Source organism: Vicugna pacos, chromosome 3 (assembly GCF_048564905.1).
Source record: "Vicugna pacos chromosome 3, VicPac4, whole genome shotgun sequence".
Taxonomy (NCBI): Eukaryota; Metazoa; Chordata; class Mammalia; order Artiodactyla; family Camelidae; genus Vicugna; species Vicugna pacos.
This window is the reverse complement of record NC_132989.1, coordinates 65,083,131-65,103,164: the sequence shown is the minus strand read 5'-3', so window position 1 is coordinate 65,103,164 and position 20,034 is coordinate 65,083,131. Positions and strand designations below refer to the sequence as shown.

Below are 20,034 nucleotides of genomic sequence, written 5' to 3'. Positions count from 1 at the left end.
AAATAAGGAGTTACTGTTTAATGGGTATAGAATTTCCATTTTGTAGAATAAAAAAGAGCTCTAGGGATGGATGGTTGTGATGGTTGCACAATAATGTGAATGTACTTAATACCACTGAACTGTACACTTAAAGTGCTTATTTAAAAAGTAAATTTTATGGTATGTGTATTTTATTACAATTCAAAAATAGGGAAAAAATAATTGACTTTTCAATAATTATGTTGAAACATTGACTTCGTAGTTTTGAAAGACTTCAGCCTACATCCCTGAGCTTTCTCTTTCTCACTTTTCACTCTTTACTGTTGCTTTTATTTTGCCTCACTTCAGGACCTTTGGATCCAAAAAATTAATGTTCAAAACTCTTGAAATGTGGGCACATTTATTTACAGGCCTTTTACACATAGTGAGGGTATTTCACTTGCCCAGGTCCATGCCCAGTCTGAACCTACACTGCAGGGATTTATCAGAAATGATCATCTTGTAGTCAGGGCCTTCTCTTTGCCTCAGGACACTCGCCACCTGTGACAGGCTCACCTAAGAGATTGCTCAACCTTCTGGGAACCACTTCAGTTCCCCTGAGGGGCTGCCATTTTCCACCCCGACGACCTCAGATGTGTGTGTGTGTGTCAGTTGTTTGACCCAAAGGCTAGAATCATTTTCTCATCTGAATTGACTTTCATTTGAAACAATATAAATATGGAAGGATACCATGAGAGGAATGGATACTAAAATGTGCACTAATTAGAACCCTCAGTTCCAGAAGTCCATGAAGTCGTCTCTCTGTGACTTCCCAGAAGAGGATAGCCAGTGGCCCAGATCAGAGTGTCTCAGGGCTGACCTTCCTTTTGAGTTATTGGAGGGCTGCATTTAACTTGCACTAACTCCCCAAAGCCAGGAAATATACTCTGAACAGACAAGCACCCTATTGACACCAGAAAACATAATGTGGCATCTGTTAATCAGCCACCAGAGTGCCTAGGGCAAGCACATTCTTTACAAACCCTGTTTAATAAGAACTGCTTGATAAACTGCATTATAAGTAAGGTATATTAAAGTGAAAAGTCCTTAGAAATCTCACTTGCAGTTCAGCTGATGTGTAACTGGGTTTCTCAGCTACCCAAACTGAATTGACCACCATATTCACTAATTAAGTTCTTACAATTGACTGGGTACACTGCTTTTTCATCTTGCAACTCTGGACCCATTAGAATGTTTATCACTCATATTTCAATAAAGCTGTTGGAGGAGGGGGAGGAAGAGGAGGAAAAGATGAGGAAGGAGGAGGGGGAGGAACCATCACAAAGTAAGGATTTATTCCTCAGCTTTAAAAAATGAAAATAGATTGTTAGACACTAGCCTGATAATTGGTCATTTATAAGCGATGTTCCCATGTGCTGGGACTCGAGCAAAATCCTCTGTGTGCATTATTATCCTTCAACACCCACAAGAACTCTGTGAGGTAGATAGTACAATAATCCCTATTTTGCAGGTGAGTAGACTGAAGACTTCTTTTTTGGGGATAGGGTATCATTAAGCTTTCCCAAGTTTATTTGGCTAGTAAAATGGTGAGGTCATGTTTCAAACCCAGGCAATCTATTGCTATTTCAACTTTTGTATGTCTATGAATAATTTTTCAGTGGTGACAAAATAGGTGCACTAATGATCTTACTTCATTTTGAGGACTGAGAAGAAAATCAAAATATCTCTGAAATAGAAATCAGACGTGTTCTTTCTCATCATTACTTTTTCACCAAATAATTTTTCAGGCTATCTAGCTATCAAGCACTGTTCCAGAAATCTGGGATACAAGTACAAAACAAAACAAAACAAAACAACAAAAACCATGATCCTTGCTTTACAGCCTTATGTAACGTATGAATTGTAGCATTCTGGGATCAATGTATAATGGAAGTGTGTACAATTGATGGTAGCTACCTCTTGTAACAGGCAGTAGGAGGATGAGGTGGGTTGAGCAGAGGGACTACTTCAGAAAAACTTCATGGAGTACTAAAGCTTAATCAAGGTCTTGAAAATTTGGTCAGATTTTCTAGATAAACCGAGATGAGAAATCAGGAAATAAGTTTACATGCTGTAGAAACAACATATGTGATGACAAGCAGGACGTTATGAAAAAACAAATGTTTTCAAAGGTAGAAGCCACAAGGAAATTACCTTTTAAGTTAATTTGTTGTAAGAAAAATCATCTATACTAGAGTTGGAAATTTCTGGGACAGGAAAAATGTCCATTAGGCCATTATGATTTCCAGAATTAAACATGAAACCCATTGTGCTTTGTGACCAAGAGGTTAAAAAAAAGTAGATGAACTTGAGAAGGTTAGCTCCAGCAGACACTTTAGGTCACAATGTGTGACCTAGGATTGCTAAGTGCATGGTATCTCTAAGTGGTGTATCAGTAAAACAAAAATAAATCTGGGTCTGGACTAAACTTTTCCTGGTAAACTAAATTTTACATGGCAAAGAGATAACCTCAAAGATATTTTCATAAATAAACTGATGTCTATTAAACGTGCTTTACAAACTTTATACTTTTATGAAAACGTCATAAATTACTTTTCTAAATCTCACTTTCTCTTTAATTAGGAAAATGGAGCATTTGAAATGCCAAAACTTACAATGGTCATTTTTCCCTACGGAATCTTTTTCTTATGAAATCACTCTTTCTTTTGTCGGACAACTTTAAGTCTAATTGTTAGTGCCATATAAACAGAGGTTTCTTAGTTATCTTTTAAAATAATTTCTGGTTTTATTTTTATAGATTATGGACTCAATTTGTAAACATTGCATTAACTTTACAGAAACCTCCAAAGACAGTTGTTGTTTTTTTTTTTTTTAAGGCAAGAATTTCCTGAAGATTTTGAAGCTTCAGTTCGTGTTTATTATGACTACCTCGGGGACTGATAGGAGTCTGAGAACATGGGTAAGTTATTACAAAAAGTCCTATTGAGCTTACTTCAAGAACATTTCTATCTGTAAGGGCCAGTACCCAAGGCTGATGCTATCAAGTCGTGTTACTTTGAAGCATGGTAAAGGAAAAAAAAAAAAAAGGTAAAAAAGAAGCATTTAATTCAGTAAAAGCAATGGAACAAAACACCAATTGATGTTTCTGTGTTCTTGCGTAAAACTGAATGAGGTAGAAGACAAATTATCAAAATCAAAATAATATGTCCCCAGAACAGAGTTTATCATCATGTCCGGGATGGTAAGGATTTACAGAGCACTCAACTAAGTCTGAGGCCACTTAAATGTGATAAGTAGTTTTGCCACACGCTTCCCTCTTTTTTTTTTTTTTTTAAGAGGGTGGGAGTGGAGCATTCCCTGTTCTGTTCAGCTTCAGTTTAGAAAAGAAAAAGAAGGAAAAACTAGCGGCTTCCTATCTCAACAGTTCAGAACTTCCTAGGAAAGTTAAAGTGTACTTATTCTTTGGAAATTCAGTGCAACTTTTTCCTAGAGCAGGTTTTGCTTTGAACCGCATAGTATCTCAAGTCTGAGAATAAAAACAAAATATGGCACAATAAATCCACACTGCCAGTCTCTCATAAGACAGATATGAGTTTGCTTCCTGTGATCTCACTCTGCCTCTCTCTGCCCTCATCCCCTTTCTCTGTCTCTTCCAAAAACTGTATAGAGACGTATATGGTAGGTTGTACATGGAAGTAGCAGAGGAAATCAGTCATATCTTGGCTGCCTGAAGTCAGTTTTCTCTTCTGTAAAGCTAGAATAATAATACCTACTTTTCAAGATTAGTATGAAGATTTGTTTGGCTTATATTAAATACTCAACGATTGGTGGCCCTTATGACTATTATTTTTATTATTGTATTATTATTTTTATTACTATCATAATCATATTTGGAGTGAAAGAAATTTAGAGCTCACCTAAGACGGTAGCATCTTTTGTATCTTTTAAACAGAAACTCCTCTGGAAACAAAGTATTTTGGTTTCCATGACAGGAAGATAGTGTAAGGATTAGATTTGTCACCAGGATAGAAGTTAGAAATCAATGCCAGCCTTGTGCATTTACTTTAACCAAGAACATCCTTTCTAAAACCCAATGGTAGTTGCCCCATTCAACGTAAAAACTACTGCTGGCTGCAAACTTTTTGAATGTTACTTAATCCAACATTTTAGGTTACAGTTGTTCCAAAATAATTATTTCAAGATGGCTAATGACACTGGCCCGTGCCGGCCACCAGCAGCCACGTGAACCCAGCACCGCCCGGACTTTCACCTCAGGTCACAAGTCCTCTCGCTTCCCTTCTTGCTCTCAGGGAGACCGGAGACCATCTCAGCCTTGCAAACAAAAAGCTCATTTTCCAGCAATATGAGAGCATTTGAAAGCACTCCTACTAATTATAACTTGTGGTATAGTAGATATGGTAGTATTTTGTTTACAGTAAGGCAGCACTAGTTAGGGTAGGAAAACTTCTGAATCAATAAAGAATGCTTGCTTTTAAAACTATTTCATCTCCAATGGAACACACTTGCACAAGAGGAAAAAAATGTGACTTTTCAAGGAAGGGGAACATTTGTGAATTAAAGTGCAAATTTTAGGGTCTTTTTTAGAAAAGTATCTCTCAGGTCTGTGGAGGCAAAATTCAATTTGCGATTGCTACTATTAGGCACATGTGTTTTAGAGCAACTGGCAGATAATTGCTGGGTGTTGTTAGAATCCGTTTAAATATAAAATTTTTGACAATATTTTTCTTACCGCTGCAGAGTTGATATGATATATCCTACTGATAAAAATGATATTTTATACTTGTTTTCTTTTTTTTTTTAACTAAAGTATCGTCAGTTTACAATATTATATCAATTTCTGGTGTACAGTATAGTGTTTCAGTCATACATGTGTATTCCTTTTCATATTCTTTTTCATTATAGATTACACAAGATACTGAATATAGTTGCCTGTGCTGTATAAACTTATTGTTTATTGATTTTGTGAGGGTTTCCTTGTATTTCCGATGTAAGAGATATCCTGCCAAAGTTCCGTAGGTATTCTGTGTGATTTGTTCCACAAGTAGGTATAGATTTTGCTGTATTCGTGGGAGAGGGTGAGCTAGGCGTCCTACTACTCAGCCATCTTGATCCAGCCCTGTACTGGTTTTCTTATTACAAATTAATTATGTCAATCATCACTTAACTACTTCTCCCAATTAAAGTTCAATTCTAAGTACCAAAAATCAGACTGGACATTTCAAATGAATGAATCCCCAAGTATCAAAGCTTCTAAAGAAACTTCATTTGAATCCAGTATCTACCTTCTTTCATAAAAAAAAAAAGCCTCTAGTCATTTATGTCAAAATTGGACCTCCCAAATGGAGTCACTGTGTTCCTATTTCCATCCTCAAACCACTCATTTGGTTCACAAATCAACTAATCATGAGTACAAAGGGATCTTGGGAAGTGCAATCACTTCACGGGCACATGTAAGTAAAATACGGAAGCCCCATTTCCATCTTAATGCATGCAAATGATAGACCTGCACATCCAGGCATCGTTAACTGCCCCTGTGCACAGCCTGTCACTTTAGCTATGGAATTTAAGGAGACAGCCTCTTCTTCGGAATACATTGAACAACATTCAGCAGAATGCTCTCCATTTCTAAGTACGTAAATATTGAATTCTAGTACTTAACGTATGTTTTATCTTTTGCCTAAGAAGGTTGATGTGTTACTCTATTTGATTTTGTAATGAAACTGGCATATTATCCTCTGTAAATTCTATAATCCCTACAGAGCTTTGGATCTAGTGTTTACTGAAGGTATGGCCTGACCTCTTTGAGCTTTCCTGTCCTCATTGGAGAAATGGGACCGTGTTGAGGGCTGCCATGTGCAGCACAGAGGCTATGCACGGTGCAGTGTGAAAGATGCTTGCACAACTGTACATGGCAGCTCAACTTCCTGGGTTGGGATGTAGGTTGAATCTTTGTAACGAAGGCTCAAAATTCAAGTGATTTAACATGCTGCAAGTTGATTCCTGTCTCGTGGGACAATCTGATTCTTTGAATGTAAGCAGGTGAACACTGGCGTGGCAGAGCTGCAGGACCCAGCTCCTTCTCTCTTGCCTCTCTGCCACCCCTCAGCTGTTGTTCTTGGCCAGACAACTAGGGACCACCTCTACAGCCCAGAGCCCACCAAAACTATTTAAACTATCCATCCCAAATTTACTTAGTGTACCTACCCAGTCTTGCTCATATCTTCCCCTACTCCCTACCCCTCAAAAAAGGGCTTTGGGCCATATTCTTGTCTCATTCCTTTTCTGGCTTCTGAGCATCCCTGGTCCTTCCCCATGTGGCTCTGTGTGGTATGGCCTGCATCTATTTCTTGGGATCTGTGAGTACAAACTTCTTCCTTCATGACAATCATTTCCATGCCTACTGTTTTAACAATACCTGATGAAAACAAATCTTGGCTACATTTTTAACATAGGGAGCACCTAGAAGTCTCTGCCAGAGGGCCTCTTACTGCTTCCATGTATACTACATAGGGATAGTTCAAGGATTAAGTGACTGGTGAATGCTAACTTTGTAACTTCATAAATACTGACACTATAAATACAAACATTCTATACGAATGTAAAGACAGTTATGCAATCCAAGAGTAAAAGACCTTTCATATGAAAATTTTATATTTTAATATCTATTGTGTCCTGCAGTTGAAATTAGCATTCCGTCATCACCAACTTTTATTCTGAGTTAGCAAACACTGTAAAAAGAATGGTTAGACTTGAGATGTGGAACATGAAATCTCATCCCAGCGGTGGATAGTCGCGGGGCAAGTAAAAATTAGATCACCCAAGTTTTAGACACTTTCCAGAGATCCTTCTTGATTGTGGGGACAAGTGTTAATAGAAATTTCTACCATGAATTTTGACTTGGTTTTTCTTTCACTGCCTTTACTTTTAACATTGAGCACACTAATGAGAACACTAGAAAGGCACAATCTTCCACTTAGTTGCCTTTAACTATTAACACTGAGAAAAGAATTTTTTTATTCAAACCATTTCTCAACTGTTGGATTTCAAATGCACATATATTACAATGAAAAATCTCCCAGCCGAAACTGCAACACAAATACATACAATTCATTTGTAGGACAAATTGGTTGTGTGGTTGACAAACTTAATACATGTGGGAATGACCCAGTGTACTTGTTTAGATTGCATATTCCTGGATTTCAGTCACAGACATTCCAATTTCATGAGTTTGAAGAAGGGCCCATGCACCTGCAATTTTTACAAGCATCCCAAGTAATTTTTTTAATATACCTTAACTTTTTTCGGGGGGAACATATTTTGAGATATAATTCATATACCATACAGTTCACCCATTTAAAGTGTACAGTTAAATACTTTTAGTTACATTCACAGGGTTATGTATCCCCCAGCACTAACATAATCCAGAATATTTTCATTACCAGAGAAAGAAATACCATACCTGTTAGCAGTCAACCCCATTTCCCCATGCTCCTCAGCCCCAGGCAAAGCACTAGTTTATCCTCTGTCTCTATATATTTGCCTCTTCTGGATATTTTGTGTAAGTGGAATTATACATTATGTGGTCTTTTGTGTCAAGCTTTTCCCTTAGCACAATGTTTTCAAGGTTCAACCATGTTGTAGCATACATGTATCAGTACTTCAGTCCTTTTTTATTGCTGAATAATATTCTTTTATATGGAGGTCCCATATTTTATTTATTTTTCATCAGTTGATGGGCATATAGGTTATTTCCACTTTGGGCTGTCTTGAATAATGCTTCTGTGAACATTTATTTACAAGTTTTTGTGTGGATATCTGTTTTCATTTCTCTCTAGCATATACGTAGAAGTGAAATTGCTGGGGCAAAGGGGTAACTTGATGTTCAACCTTTTGTTTCTCAAAGTGGCTGCGCCATCTCACATTCCCAACACCAGAGTCTGGGGCTCTGAATCCTGCATATCTCACCGACATTTGATATCTGACACTTTGATTCCAGCCACCTTAGTGGGTGTGAAGTAGTATCTCGTTGTGGGTTTGAATCTCATTTTCCTCATGGTTAATAATATGGAGGATCTTTTCATGTGTTCACTGGTTACTTGTATATCTCCTTTGGAGAAATATCCATTCAGACTCTCTGTTCATTTTTAAAAATTAGATTGTCTTTTCATTATTGAGTTATAAAAGTTCTTGATATATTTTAGACACAAGTTCCTTATCATATAGATGATTTGCCAAATTGTCTCTTATTTTGTGAGTTGTCTTTTCATTTTCTTGATGGTGTCCTTTGAGGACAAGTTTTTAATTCTGATGAAACCCCATATTTTTATTTTTATGCTATTGCTTGTGATATTGGTATCAGAGCTACAAATTCTAAGTGATTTTTTGCAGTGGCACAAGATCTACACTGAGAAATGCCAGTCTAGTTGCAGATGGCCCTTGACTTGAACCAGTTCATCCTTTTGGAGCCTGCTCTTGTGGTTGCCTTGAAAACTATCCTCCATAGGAAGAGTAGCCTAAATGCCCCAGTTATAAGTCGTCTTCCTTCCATTTGTCACTTATCTAGTGGCTATTAAAGTGTTACACACATTGTGAAAATTAGAAAGAGGGGCCAGCTGTGAGAAGATAAGAGTCTTCAGTACAAGTCTCAGTGGTAGGTCTGTGTCAGAGCTGGAAGACAGTGTGTCCCTTCCTCCGACGCAGTGGAGCCCTGTGCTGGGTCAATGACTTAACTAATAGACCTTGGGTAATTTTTCAACTTCTGCTCATTCGCTTGGCTGGACATTCATGTTATGCACAGATTACACAGCTGTACGTGGTGGCCTGGCTACTTTATTGGGTGCTTTATTTTGTTATCTCATCAAAGCCTGGTGTTAACGCCTCTGTTGTGTAGATCTTGTTATCCCCATATGGCCAGTGAGGAAACTCAGGCAGGTCAGTTGGCTTCAAGTTCATGAGATTTGTATGTAGTAGAACTGAGATTTGTGCCCCCTTCCTGTTACTTCAGGTCTAACAGTCTTTCCATTATGCCACTTTCTTGTTGTTTTTTGTAGGGGGTGGGGGTATGTAATTGGGTTTACTTATTTATTTTTAATGGAGGTACTGGGGATTTTAAATGAGGACCTCCAGGACCTTGTGCATGCTAAGCGTGCACCCTACCACTTGAGCTATACCCTCCCCCCGTGCCTCTTTCTTGTATCCTGTGTGTCACTTGAGTTTTAAGACTTGAAAGCTTATTAAATTCCTCCATCTGAAACCAGAGCAGGAACTACCTGACATGTTGGGAACCTATATATCTTGCCTGAGTCTGCGCTCAGATTACTGCTCACTTCCCATTGCTTCCCCACATCAAACACCTGCCCTTCCAATTCAGAACTTTCAGGGGCTTTGGCAATGTTCCTCTTCCCTTACTGCTGAACCATAGCAAGATCTCTCCTACCTTCATGAAGTTGCCACAATGTTGTGAATCAGAAGAAATTCTGGAATTTGGTAGGGGATTGTGTAATCACTGGAACGCCTGGAAGCTTTTTATTCAAGGAAGACATAAAGGTCTCAGATATGAAACTCATGCACACATACAGATACCCAAGGGCACAGAGAGAAAGCCAGGGGGCCATGGCAGAGGAGACTGGAGGAAAGGCTTTTATAATTCCTTTCTCTTTTCACCAGTGAGATACATATTGCTGCACTTGCAGACAACGTGACAACCTGGTTTTTCCCTCACCAGTCTCTTTCATATTGCCTTCCACCTACACTATATTTCACTACTTTTTGAGTATTGAGGAGAGAGCTGCCTGTTTTCTCTGTTCTCCTCAAGGGAGAAGTAAAACAGAGGCTAAAAGAGAATAACTCACAGAAGCTGACGATGTCTGTGAGAAGTGGAGCTCAGTGTAGCCACCTAGAAAGTCAATTTGTTGATCATCCTTGTACCTACCTGCACAGGAGCAAGGGTATTTGGAGAGAAGTGACTAGAAAGACAGAGGGCATGGGTAGCCTTGTTCCTATGTGGCCTGGCAAGAATCAGGCTTTGAGTATTTTGATGGGCTAAGTGATAGAGTAGAAAATAGCTGCATTAAGTTGCCTTGCTGGTGTCCCAAGGGTGGCCTGTCAGACTAGGGGAACCACAGCAGCAGGGGACAGGGTGCATATCAATTGAGATGGAGTCAAGGAAGGCGAAAGACGCACAGTTGCCTCTCCTAGGGCAGGAAACTGCACAGGGGGTGTCCTGTAAAGACTCTTGGAAAGTGTACATGTGTCCTCTCAGTGGCCAGTGTTGGGACACCTGCCACACCAGGGGTGTCAGCTGTCAGTCACTGTCATCCAGGGAAGCCTTACTGATCCCAAAGAGGTTTATAACAGCAACCAGTCAGTAAGAGGTTCTTGTCCCTTTCCTTCATCCCTGCTTCTTCCACTTCATAACAGAGGCGCTGAAGCCCGGAAGAGCAAGAACAGGGTCCCAGAGCAGCCTGCCCAGCCCTGTCCCACCCCTGCATCAGGGGGGAGCTGGAAGAGGGTGAAAAAAAAAAAAAAAGACATCCTCCCTTCCCCAGTCCATGTCCCTTGAGCCACGGAAATGGAAGCTTTGGTAGAAGGAAAACCTTCATATATGAGATTAGCGTTTTGAACTATGTAAAAACAGGCATATATTAATGAAAAGTGTACAGGTAGTTATGGAATCTGCCCAAGATTCAAGCAGTTGATTCCCAATGGGAAGGGGACATTTGATACAGGAGTTTGGGTAGTGACTAGAAAAAGAAACCAGTAACTTCTAAGTTTTTATTTTTTAACCTCAGTGAGTAGAATCTGCCAAATAAATTGGTTTCAAGCAACCTAATTTTTTTACTCAACTATGTTCTTTGCTCCTCACTCTCCCACTGTTTTCCAGACGTCATCTCCTAATCTGTTTCTGAGTTAACAGTGTCCTCTCTCAGGTTCTTCTGTTTGCCATCCATACCTTTCTGTCTTCATTAGGCATCTCTGGGTCATCTTAGAAAACAACTCCCAATTATAATCCAGTTTCTGGCTTATACTCCTTTTTGTTTTTGCTTTTTGCCTTTTGCATTGCCAGTAGCTAGGGGAAGGACAAAAGAAAGGGAGGAAGAGTAGGGGAGACTGAAAAGGAGTGTTGTCAGCCCGTGGGACCATGGGAAGAAAGCCCCTGCTAAAATGGACCAGCTGGGTGAAGAATTTTATTTTTTTTCAGTGTTCAGCATATTTGATTCAATTTTTTCTTTTTTTAATTGAAGTATGGTCAGTGTACAATGTTGTGTTAATTTCTGGTATACAGCACAGTGGTTCAGTTATACATATACATATATATTCCTTTTCATATTCTTTTTCATTATAAGCTATTAAAAAGTATTGAATATAATTCCTTGTGCTATGCAGTAGGACCTTGCTATTTATTTATTTTATGTATAGTAGTTAGCATCTGCAAATCCTGAACTCCCTGTTTATCCCTCCACCCTTCCCTTTCCCTCCAGTAACCATAAGTTTGTTTTCTGTGTCTATGAGTCTGTTTCTGTTTTGTAAATAAGTTCATTTGTGTCATTTTTTTAGATTCCACATATGAGTGATATCTTATGGTATTTTTCTTTCTTTTTCTTGTTTACTTCACTTAGTATGATATTCTCCAAGTCCATCCATGTTGCTGCAAATGGCAGTATTTCATTCTCTTTATGGCTGAGTAATATTCCATTGTGTATACATACCACAACTTCTTTATCCAGTCATTGGGTGATGGACATTTAGGTGCTTCCATGTCTTGGCTATTGTAAATAGTGTTTCTATGAACACTGGGGTGCATATATCTTTTTGAATTAGAATTTCTTCTGGTTATATGCCCAGGATTGGGATTGCTAGATCATACGGTAAGTCTATTTTCAGTTTTTTGAGGAATCTCCATACTGTTTTCCACAATGGCTGCATCAAACTACATTCCCACCAACAGCGTAGGAGGGTTCCCTTTTCTCCACAGCCTCTCCGGCATTTATCATTCTGACCAGTGTAAGATGATACCTCATTGTAGTTTTAATTTGCATTTTTTTGTTAATTGTCTGGCTTATACTCTTGATATCTGCTTCCCCACTTCTTCCTCCTCTAATGATGCAATTGTGATTTCCACAGCAGGTGTTCTTTCCTATTTTATTTGCAGCCTGATGTGCCAGTCTCTGTTTATGAACAGTATAAAATTATTCTTTTAGATCTCAGACTAGCATTGTCTCAAAGATATAAAATCATGTGGAGCCTACTGATTTACATTTACAACCCCCTTAGGAAAATGTAGCCATTGTTTCCACTTGGGTTCCTGGGGATTTGGATCCCTCAACTGCAAGAGGAAAGGGGACCCTCATGGCCGATGGAACTGGGTCAGGGCTTCTGATGGCACATGGTGATGACAGATGACCCAAAGAAGGGGAGCTGGGTTGGGATGGGGAATCTTTCCTGCCTGCTACATTTTGGTCCCAGCCTTCCTTGTTTCTCAGGGTATAGAACACACTCAACAGGTGTGTTCATTCCACATCTATTCAATGCATATATGCTGAGCACCTACTGTGGGCCAGGCACTGGGCTAAGGAACTGTATGTACAGTGTGAACTTGAACTATCAATACCCTGTTCTCACAGAGCTTCTACCAGCGCCTGCATGTCTGAAGTAAGAGGACTTTGCTGTAGGTAAATTTACAGCCCTTCAAGACCTTAATTTCTATAAATTTAAGATTCATTTATGATTCCCAGGACAACAGTTTTCAAGTCTCATCTGACTAGTTCTTCCTGGGAGTTGAGATGTCTGAGGGAGTCAGACTAAGTCTGTGGGAGGGAGAAGAGGCACTGAGATTCAGGCTGAGGATCCTATTAGCAAGGCAGCACTGAGTGTGGGAAAGGTAGCAGTAGGGATGCTCCTGGTGTGGGTGCACAGAGGCCTAAGAGGGAGGAGCTGCCGAATGGAGTCACTTTCCTCCCTGATATCCTAAGACTTGCCAGCTCACCAAGGTAGACCTGTTGTTGCCAATCCCACAGTCCTAGCCAGCCTTGGTGATGATTAGAATATTGAGAATTACAGCAGCTACAGTTGGCACCCAAGCCCATATCCCCTCATCTTTATCATGTGCATGCTGGACCAAATTCTTATTGCAGACCCTGCATCATTTAGCCTGAGAGCTTTCTCTGGCCACCAGAGCCCAGTTGGCCTACATATATGCAGAAGATTGATACTCTTTTGAAAAATCCCCAACCAATGACAGGTGTATAAATACTTCAGTGCCCTCTCTCTTAGACAGGAATACCTCTGAGATAACATGTTCTCAGTGGTTTCCCGGCATCCTCTAGTAGGAATAAGCTCCAGTTGCTCATAGTGGCAGTCTGTTTGAAATGCACCTTTCAGAGCCTCCTTCCCTTCCCTGTCTCATTATCTTCTTCTCTATAGATGTTTCTTGCCGTCACTTCCCAAATAAACTACTTGCATTTGAATCCTTGTCTCAGGGCTTGTCTCTGTGAGAACCCAGTCTAAGATAGACATCATATTGTTCCTATTTCTGTGAAAAAAATGCCGTTAGAATTTTGATTGGCATCACATTGAATCTATAGATACCTTTGGGTTGTATGGACATCTTAACAATATTAACTTTTCTAATCCATGAACACAGGGTACCTTTCCATTAATTTGTGTTTTCTTCAATTTCTTTCTTCAATGTCCTATAGTTTTCAGTGCATAGATGTTTCACTTCCTTGGCTAAATTTATTTCTAACCAAGTATTTTATTGTTTTTGATGCTATTATAAATGGGATTGTTTTATTTCTTTTTCATATAGTTGTTACTGTGTAGAAATGCAACAGATTTGGTGTGTTGATTTTGTATCCTGAAACTTCACTAGTGTATTAACTTGAACAGTTTTTTTTTATGAAGTCTTTAGAATTTTCTGTAAACAAGATCATGTCATCAGCAAACTGAAACAATTTTACTTCTTTTCTGATTTGGAAACATTTATTTCTTTTTCTTGCCTGACTGCCATAGCTAACACTTCTAGTACTATTTTGAATAAGAGTGGTGAGAGTAAGTACATTTATCTTGTCCTGATCTTAGTAGGAAAGCTTTCAGCTTTTTACCTTTGAGTATGATGTTGACTCTGGGCTTATCGCATATGGCCTTTTTATTATGTTGAGAGTAGAATGGTATTTGCCAAGGGCTGAGAGGTGGGGGAAATGGGAGGATATTGGTCAAAGGATACAAACTTTCAGTTGTAATATGAATAAGCTCCAGGGATCTAATGTACAGCATGGTGACAATAGATAACAATACTGTACTGCATTTGGAAACTTGCTATTAGAGTAGAGCTTTAATGTTCTCACCATAACAACAATTAAAAAAGGAAATTATGTGAGTTAAAGGATGTGTTAACCAACCTTTTGTGATTAATAGTTCACAATATAACATGTATCAAATCACACTGTACACCTTAAACTTATACAATGTTATATATTAATTATATCTCAATAAAGCTGGGGGAAAGAAGAGATAGATATTATGTGAGATGATATGGGAGGGAGGAGTAGTCATAGGCAGCTACCACCAGAGACAAAAACAGACAAAAATTCCCCAAAGCAATTGCAGGAATAGGGGATGGGAAGGACCATTATACATTCCCAACTGCATTTTTGAGGGAAGCTATAAATTCAATGCTATACTTAAAATCAAATTACTTCAGCTTTCTAATGTCTGAGAAGAAAAACAATTTTTAGCCCATTGTTCTTTTCTCTAGTTTTCCAATGCCAACATTTGATACTCATGTCCAGCAGTCCCTAGTATCCTTAGAGTGGTCAATTTCCTTGAACTTCTTTTCTTGTTAGAATGACATTTATTGCTTTCTTTCCACCATTCAACTTTGGTTTGATTTATCAATTCTGGAAGATTTTCAGAAACTTAAAATGAATTCTAAGTACATATCATCTAACCAACTCATTTTATTACCGGAAAATAAGTAATACAATTCCCTCATCTACAACAAGATTAATGCCTAGGATTCAATGTCAATAGAATATGTGCGTGGAAGAGATTTTCCAGTAAAGGAAATAAATTTGTTGAGCTACCATTCTTCCCTGATCCATTTGTAGTCTGTGGCATGTCTTCAAAAATGGCTGACTGAACCAGCCAGTGGGCATATAAACAAAAATACTTTTTTTCTTTTAAGTTCATTTGTCATTGTGCAGATCATAACCTAGACTACTCTAATAAGTTAATTTTGTCTATATAAATTATAAACTCCTGTAGTTTGGTAAGCAGTTCTTCGTCTTTTGAATAATTTCTGAATACCAGAGTTCTAAAACAGTGCACATAGAAGGTGCTCAGCAAATGTTTGTTGAATTGAACAAAGAAAATAGAAACGAAATTGAGAGGAGTCAGTTTGTGATAAGTATTTGCTGAGTCTTACAGATATTCTCTTCTTTTTTCTTGATGAATTAGAGCAAATATTTGATCTCCCTTGCATCACAGGGTTAAAATGTGATCACTCAAATTTTGTAACAAGAGCCTAAAGTCTCTTGATTTTCAACTAGTCCTGCAATTCTTTTTATTGATAGAATAAAAAGAGTAACTGATGTTACTTCTACACGCTATTTTGATACCTGAGCTAGAGTTCCCCAAACACTCTTCTCACTATGGAGAACTTCCCCTGCTTCCTGTCTTGCTTCTACCTTTGTTCATGGAAAGTACTAATGATGCCATGTTGGCTTTTTGCCCCATCCATGGTGCTTTCATTAAGCTTCTTGTCTCTTGGTCCCATTGTATGCTAATTAAATAAAGTAGCCTGGTACACACTGAAAATAAACAGCAACTACAAAAGTTTTGCCTCTGAAGAAAACCTCTGTGTTGTTCTCTGCCCTGCTGCATAGATTCTAAGATCTCTACCGCTTCCTTGTGTTCAGAAACCAGATTCTTCAGTTTGTCTTGGTTCAGTCAGACAAATGCTTTATAAAAAATAACATACTTTTCAGGCTGTGAGGAGGAAAAGAAAAGAGTCTGAGTTTGACCAAGAGAGAGGAGTAAGGTAGAGATCTTTGATTCAGTTTAGTTGGGCTGCTTTATTTATGCTTTAATCTTTTCTTTTGTAAAAATGATGGCATTTTTGATACTCTGCCCCAGGCAGCCTCCCCGGGGCTCATGCAGATGTGCTGAGCCGTTTGGCTGACGTGTGAACCGGCTCAGAGAGCCTCTCTTCTCCCTAATGAAGTCATCTCCTCTCGGCAGCCCAGCCTTTCCCATCACTCCATGTTGGAACTTGGCTTTGGCTTGCATAGTTCCGTCGTGATGTAGACGGTCTTCTAGCTAAGTTCTGGAGAAATCTGCCCAACCATGAACAGGACATTTACAGCAAAGGGGGGAAAAAGAACTCTTTTATTGAGAGAAACATTTTACTGTAACATTTTGATTTGGAGGTTGGGGCGCAAAGGCTTGGTATCCGATTTCTGGGAAAAAATCACATTTTTCATGGCTTTCTAAGGATATTTGTGTTTTATTTCTCTGGGTAATTTATGTACTTCAGGCTAATGCCTAATGAGATGGTCACCATCATTTGCCTTTTGTAGGGTTTCTTTTATTTTTTAAAGAAGGCAGCAAAGAACTTATATTACTTCTCTATTTCCTAGAAACCGAAGAAGATTTGAAGTGTTGGATAAAATGTCTGTTCCTAATCTGTAGTGTTAAAAAAAATTTTTTTAAAGCAACCTTAGAGAGTTGGTTTCTTTTTTTCTAGGGTCTTTGGAATTCATTAAAGGTGCATTTTTAATCTTTCACATTCTTTCACCACCCAGAGAGGATGTTTGCTTCATTGTGTCTAGGATCAGCCAGATCAGGAGCTTGAAATGTGAACTCTGTTTTCTGAATGTGGGTGGGACTGGAACCTTGTCATTCCTAGGGCAGCAACAGATAATACCATTTCTAAGAACACTTCACCTGATCAATAAAAAAGGGGAAGACTGAAACGTGATCCTTAAGGACCTCAGAAGGTTTAGATAAAGATAATGAAATTCCCTGGAGACCCACCTGCCATCTATACCTTTCTTCTCTAAGTCATTGGCTGGCTGCCTCTGAGCCTGGCCAAGTTCCTAAAGACAAGATCAAGACAACGAAGCAAGACACATAGCTTCTGACTTCTGGTTTCTTGTAGACACCAGCACTAGGAATGAAGATCTTGCTTTATCTACACCTGGGGACGAGGAGTTTACATACAGAACATCCCCAGTACAAGGATGTGTTTTAAAGGAGGAATGAATAGAGTGATATTTTAATTACTGTTTGATTCAGATGAGTGTATTGGGCAAATAAAGTTTTAGGTATGAAAACTGTAGATATATATTTTCCCATTCAAAACTTCTGATGGTTTTTCAGGCATGGGAGAATTAGAAAGAACTGCTCTCTCATTCTCTTTTTTTTTAGTGAAAGGAAGGAAAGAAGGAAGAGAAAAAGGGAAAAGAGAGCTAAAAAAGTCCTCAAGGACAGTTACATAGAGATAATACAGCTGTAGACTCTATCCTGAATGGACCTGGTATGCTTTCCTATTTATTCCTTCTCTATTATAGATAGCTAGAGGGGGAAATCTGCCTTAGAGAAAGAAAGCAGATATTCGGGGGTGTCATTTCATTCTGGAGATTTGACAGCCTGAAGTAGTGTTTAAATTTCTAAATTATAATGTTTTAAGCCAAAGTAAAGAAAAGGCATGCAGTATAAAGCTTTTCAACATTGTCCATGTTCTGACTAGTTGCATCTGCCTAAGAAAGTGCCTCTGCCCTGTAGAACTACTTAGTCAAGAGTTGTAATGTCTATGGATGTTACAAGGAACTATAAATGTTGGAGGGCTGGATAAACACATTTGGCAAGGTAAAGGAAAATATCTCAGGATGTAAGGAGTAGCTGACCCATAATTTTCTTCATGTTCTATCATGTACAGATGGTATTATTTATAGTGAATGTTAACTATTTAGTAATATTTCCTTGAAAATTGATATTAATCTGCTATTAGTTGCTTCTTTCTGCTCTGGGTCTCCTTTGTAGAAACGTTTTACTTAACTGTATTATGGACAGAGTGCAGGGTAATGGAGAGATTATAGGCTTCTCAGCTTGGCAGATCTACCACTTAAACAGTGACCTTGGGTAGGACACTAAAACTCTTTGGAACTTAACTCGGTTTACTCAAATTTTAAAATGAGAGTAATAATACATACCTACCTAGACGTATTTTAGAGAAAGGTCTAACCTAAAGCCTGGGGTATAAATTTCAATAAAGATTCTTGTATTTCATTTTTCTCCCTTTCTGAGTGAAGTCATCCTGATCATAAACTTGCTGTAAAGAGCACTGAAGGGACCAGTGGACAAGGAGTCAAGAGTTGTGTTCTGGTAACAGCTCTGCTGTTAATCACATGATTTTAGGTGAGTCACTTTCCTAAAAGTTTGCTTATCTATTAAATGTAAGGGTTGAATTCCAGTTCTGTTCTGTGACTTTGTTATTTTAAATGTATTTTAATGGGATATAATTTCAATGTGGGAAATGGTCTTAAACTAACTCCTAAGAATAAGTAAGTCATTGTTAAATCAAATTGATTTCCAAATCCTATAATTAATAGTTATGTCATTCACTGTAGTGAGTAGATAGATAGATAGATAGATAGATAGATAGATAGATAGATAAAAGATGCACATTTTGAGGACTGAAATTCTCCTGACAAACCTTTTACCTGTTTATCAGTTAAAATCCATGATCATGCAGAACACATATAACTAGCAAAAGAAACCTTATAACAAGAGTCTAGGCTGATACAAGTTTTAAAATATGAGCTTAAGCCAAACTACTCAAGGAAATTCAGAGTGAAAACGGACTTTCTCCTTTAATCATCACTGTTGTGAGGTGCTGTGTTTGATATAATTTTCTAAGTAGGGACTTCAGACAGAAGAATTATCTCACTTTCCGTATTTCAAATACTTCCATATTTGTGTAGAAAGAAAAGTTTGCTATCCACTCCAGTATTCCCAGTGTTAAGCTGATGTGCATCTTGGATTTATTTTGTTCCCATCGTGTAAACTCATACTTGACTTCAAAGAAAAGAAAGATACAAAGTCCCTGTTTTCTAAGGGGCAGAAATCCTTTGTGTCAGCTGGTTGACCCTTGCTCTGTAAGGTCCTGTTGGAAATCTTTTGTAACACAATGCAGGGGACTCTTCTGTGTATTGATGTTATTTACACAGTCGGGTGGGCCTTGGCTGAAAACAGAAATCACATCAACTCATGAAAGGTTATTTCCTGACCACAAGGAAGGTGATTGATCCATCCAAGGAATTTGTTACTCAGAAAAAGCATTAAATGTTCTCCTGTGAGGGACACTTTGAAAGGTTGAGGGAAAGAAAGAAGGAAGAAAGCACAATCCAGACTTCTGTAGGTTTGTGGCAGGGGAAAAGGATCTGTCTGAATCCGAGGAGGGATTTGCTTCGGGGAATTTCCTGTCCAGCCCTTTATTACAAGGGTCTTTGTAGATTGCGCAGTGACGTTGGGCTCCCCATTGGGCAGTTCCTCAGGAAGGCAGTGGGGAATTCTTAAACTTTCCTTCTAGGTCTCAGAAGGATCTCGTTTTCTCAGTGATTCTTTCAGGTTGGCAGAAGCCAGGAGCCTGACAGTGCCTTCAGATGGGACAGGCAGGCTCGGTGGCCGCGTGAACAGGCTGTAACCAAGTTCTTTGCTGATTTTACAGAGTTTCGTTTGCCCCCAAGAAGAGCTGACGATACTCAATTGTCTAGTGCTGGCCTGCCCCACAAGAGCCTGGGGGCTCCTTTCCCCTAACCCAGAACTGGCAGCCGGGGGGGCGGGGAAGTGGGGGGGAGGGGTGGACGGGCAGTGGTTTCCCTGCGCACAGCGCGATGTTGCTCAGTGAGTCGCTGAATGGGGAGCGCGGCTGTCCCCAAGCCGATTGGTACTTCTTGTCAGGAAGAAACGCCGAGAGGTGGGAGTGCCTGGGGAGGGAGGCAGGCGGTCCCTACCGCAGACGCGGGGAGCTGC

The 20,034-nt window shown here is 39.1% G+C and overlaps 2 protein-coding genes across 2 annotated transcripts in view; both read left to right on the top strand.

The window, feature by feature from the left end:
• Nucleotides 1–18,326, top strand: part of XRCC4 (X-ray repair cross complementing 4) — a 314,282-nt gene extending 295,956 nt beyond the window's left edge. The window contains exons 8-9 of the mRNA XM_072958433.1: nucleotides 2,856–2,938; nucleotides 18,312–18,326. Coding sequence (XP_072814534.1) covers nucleotides 2,856–2,919 — 64 coding nt within the window. The 3' untranslated portion in view covers nucleotides 2,920–2,938; nucleotides 18,312–18,326. The remainder of the gene's footprint in view (nucleotides 1–2,855; nucleotides 2,939–18,311) is intronic.
• VCAN (versican) overlaps nucleotides 18,314–20,034 on the top strand; it is a 106,588-nt gene continuing 104,867 nt past the window's right edge. Inside the window, exon 1 of the mRNA XM_072958432.1 lies at nucleotides 18,314–18,417. The gene's annotated coding sequence lies outside the window, so the exon portion shown is untranslated. The remainder of the gene's footprint in view (nucleotides 18,418–20,034) is intronic.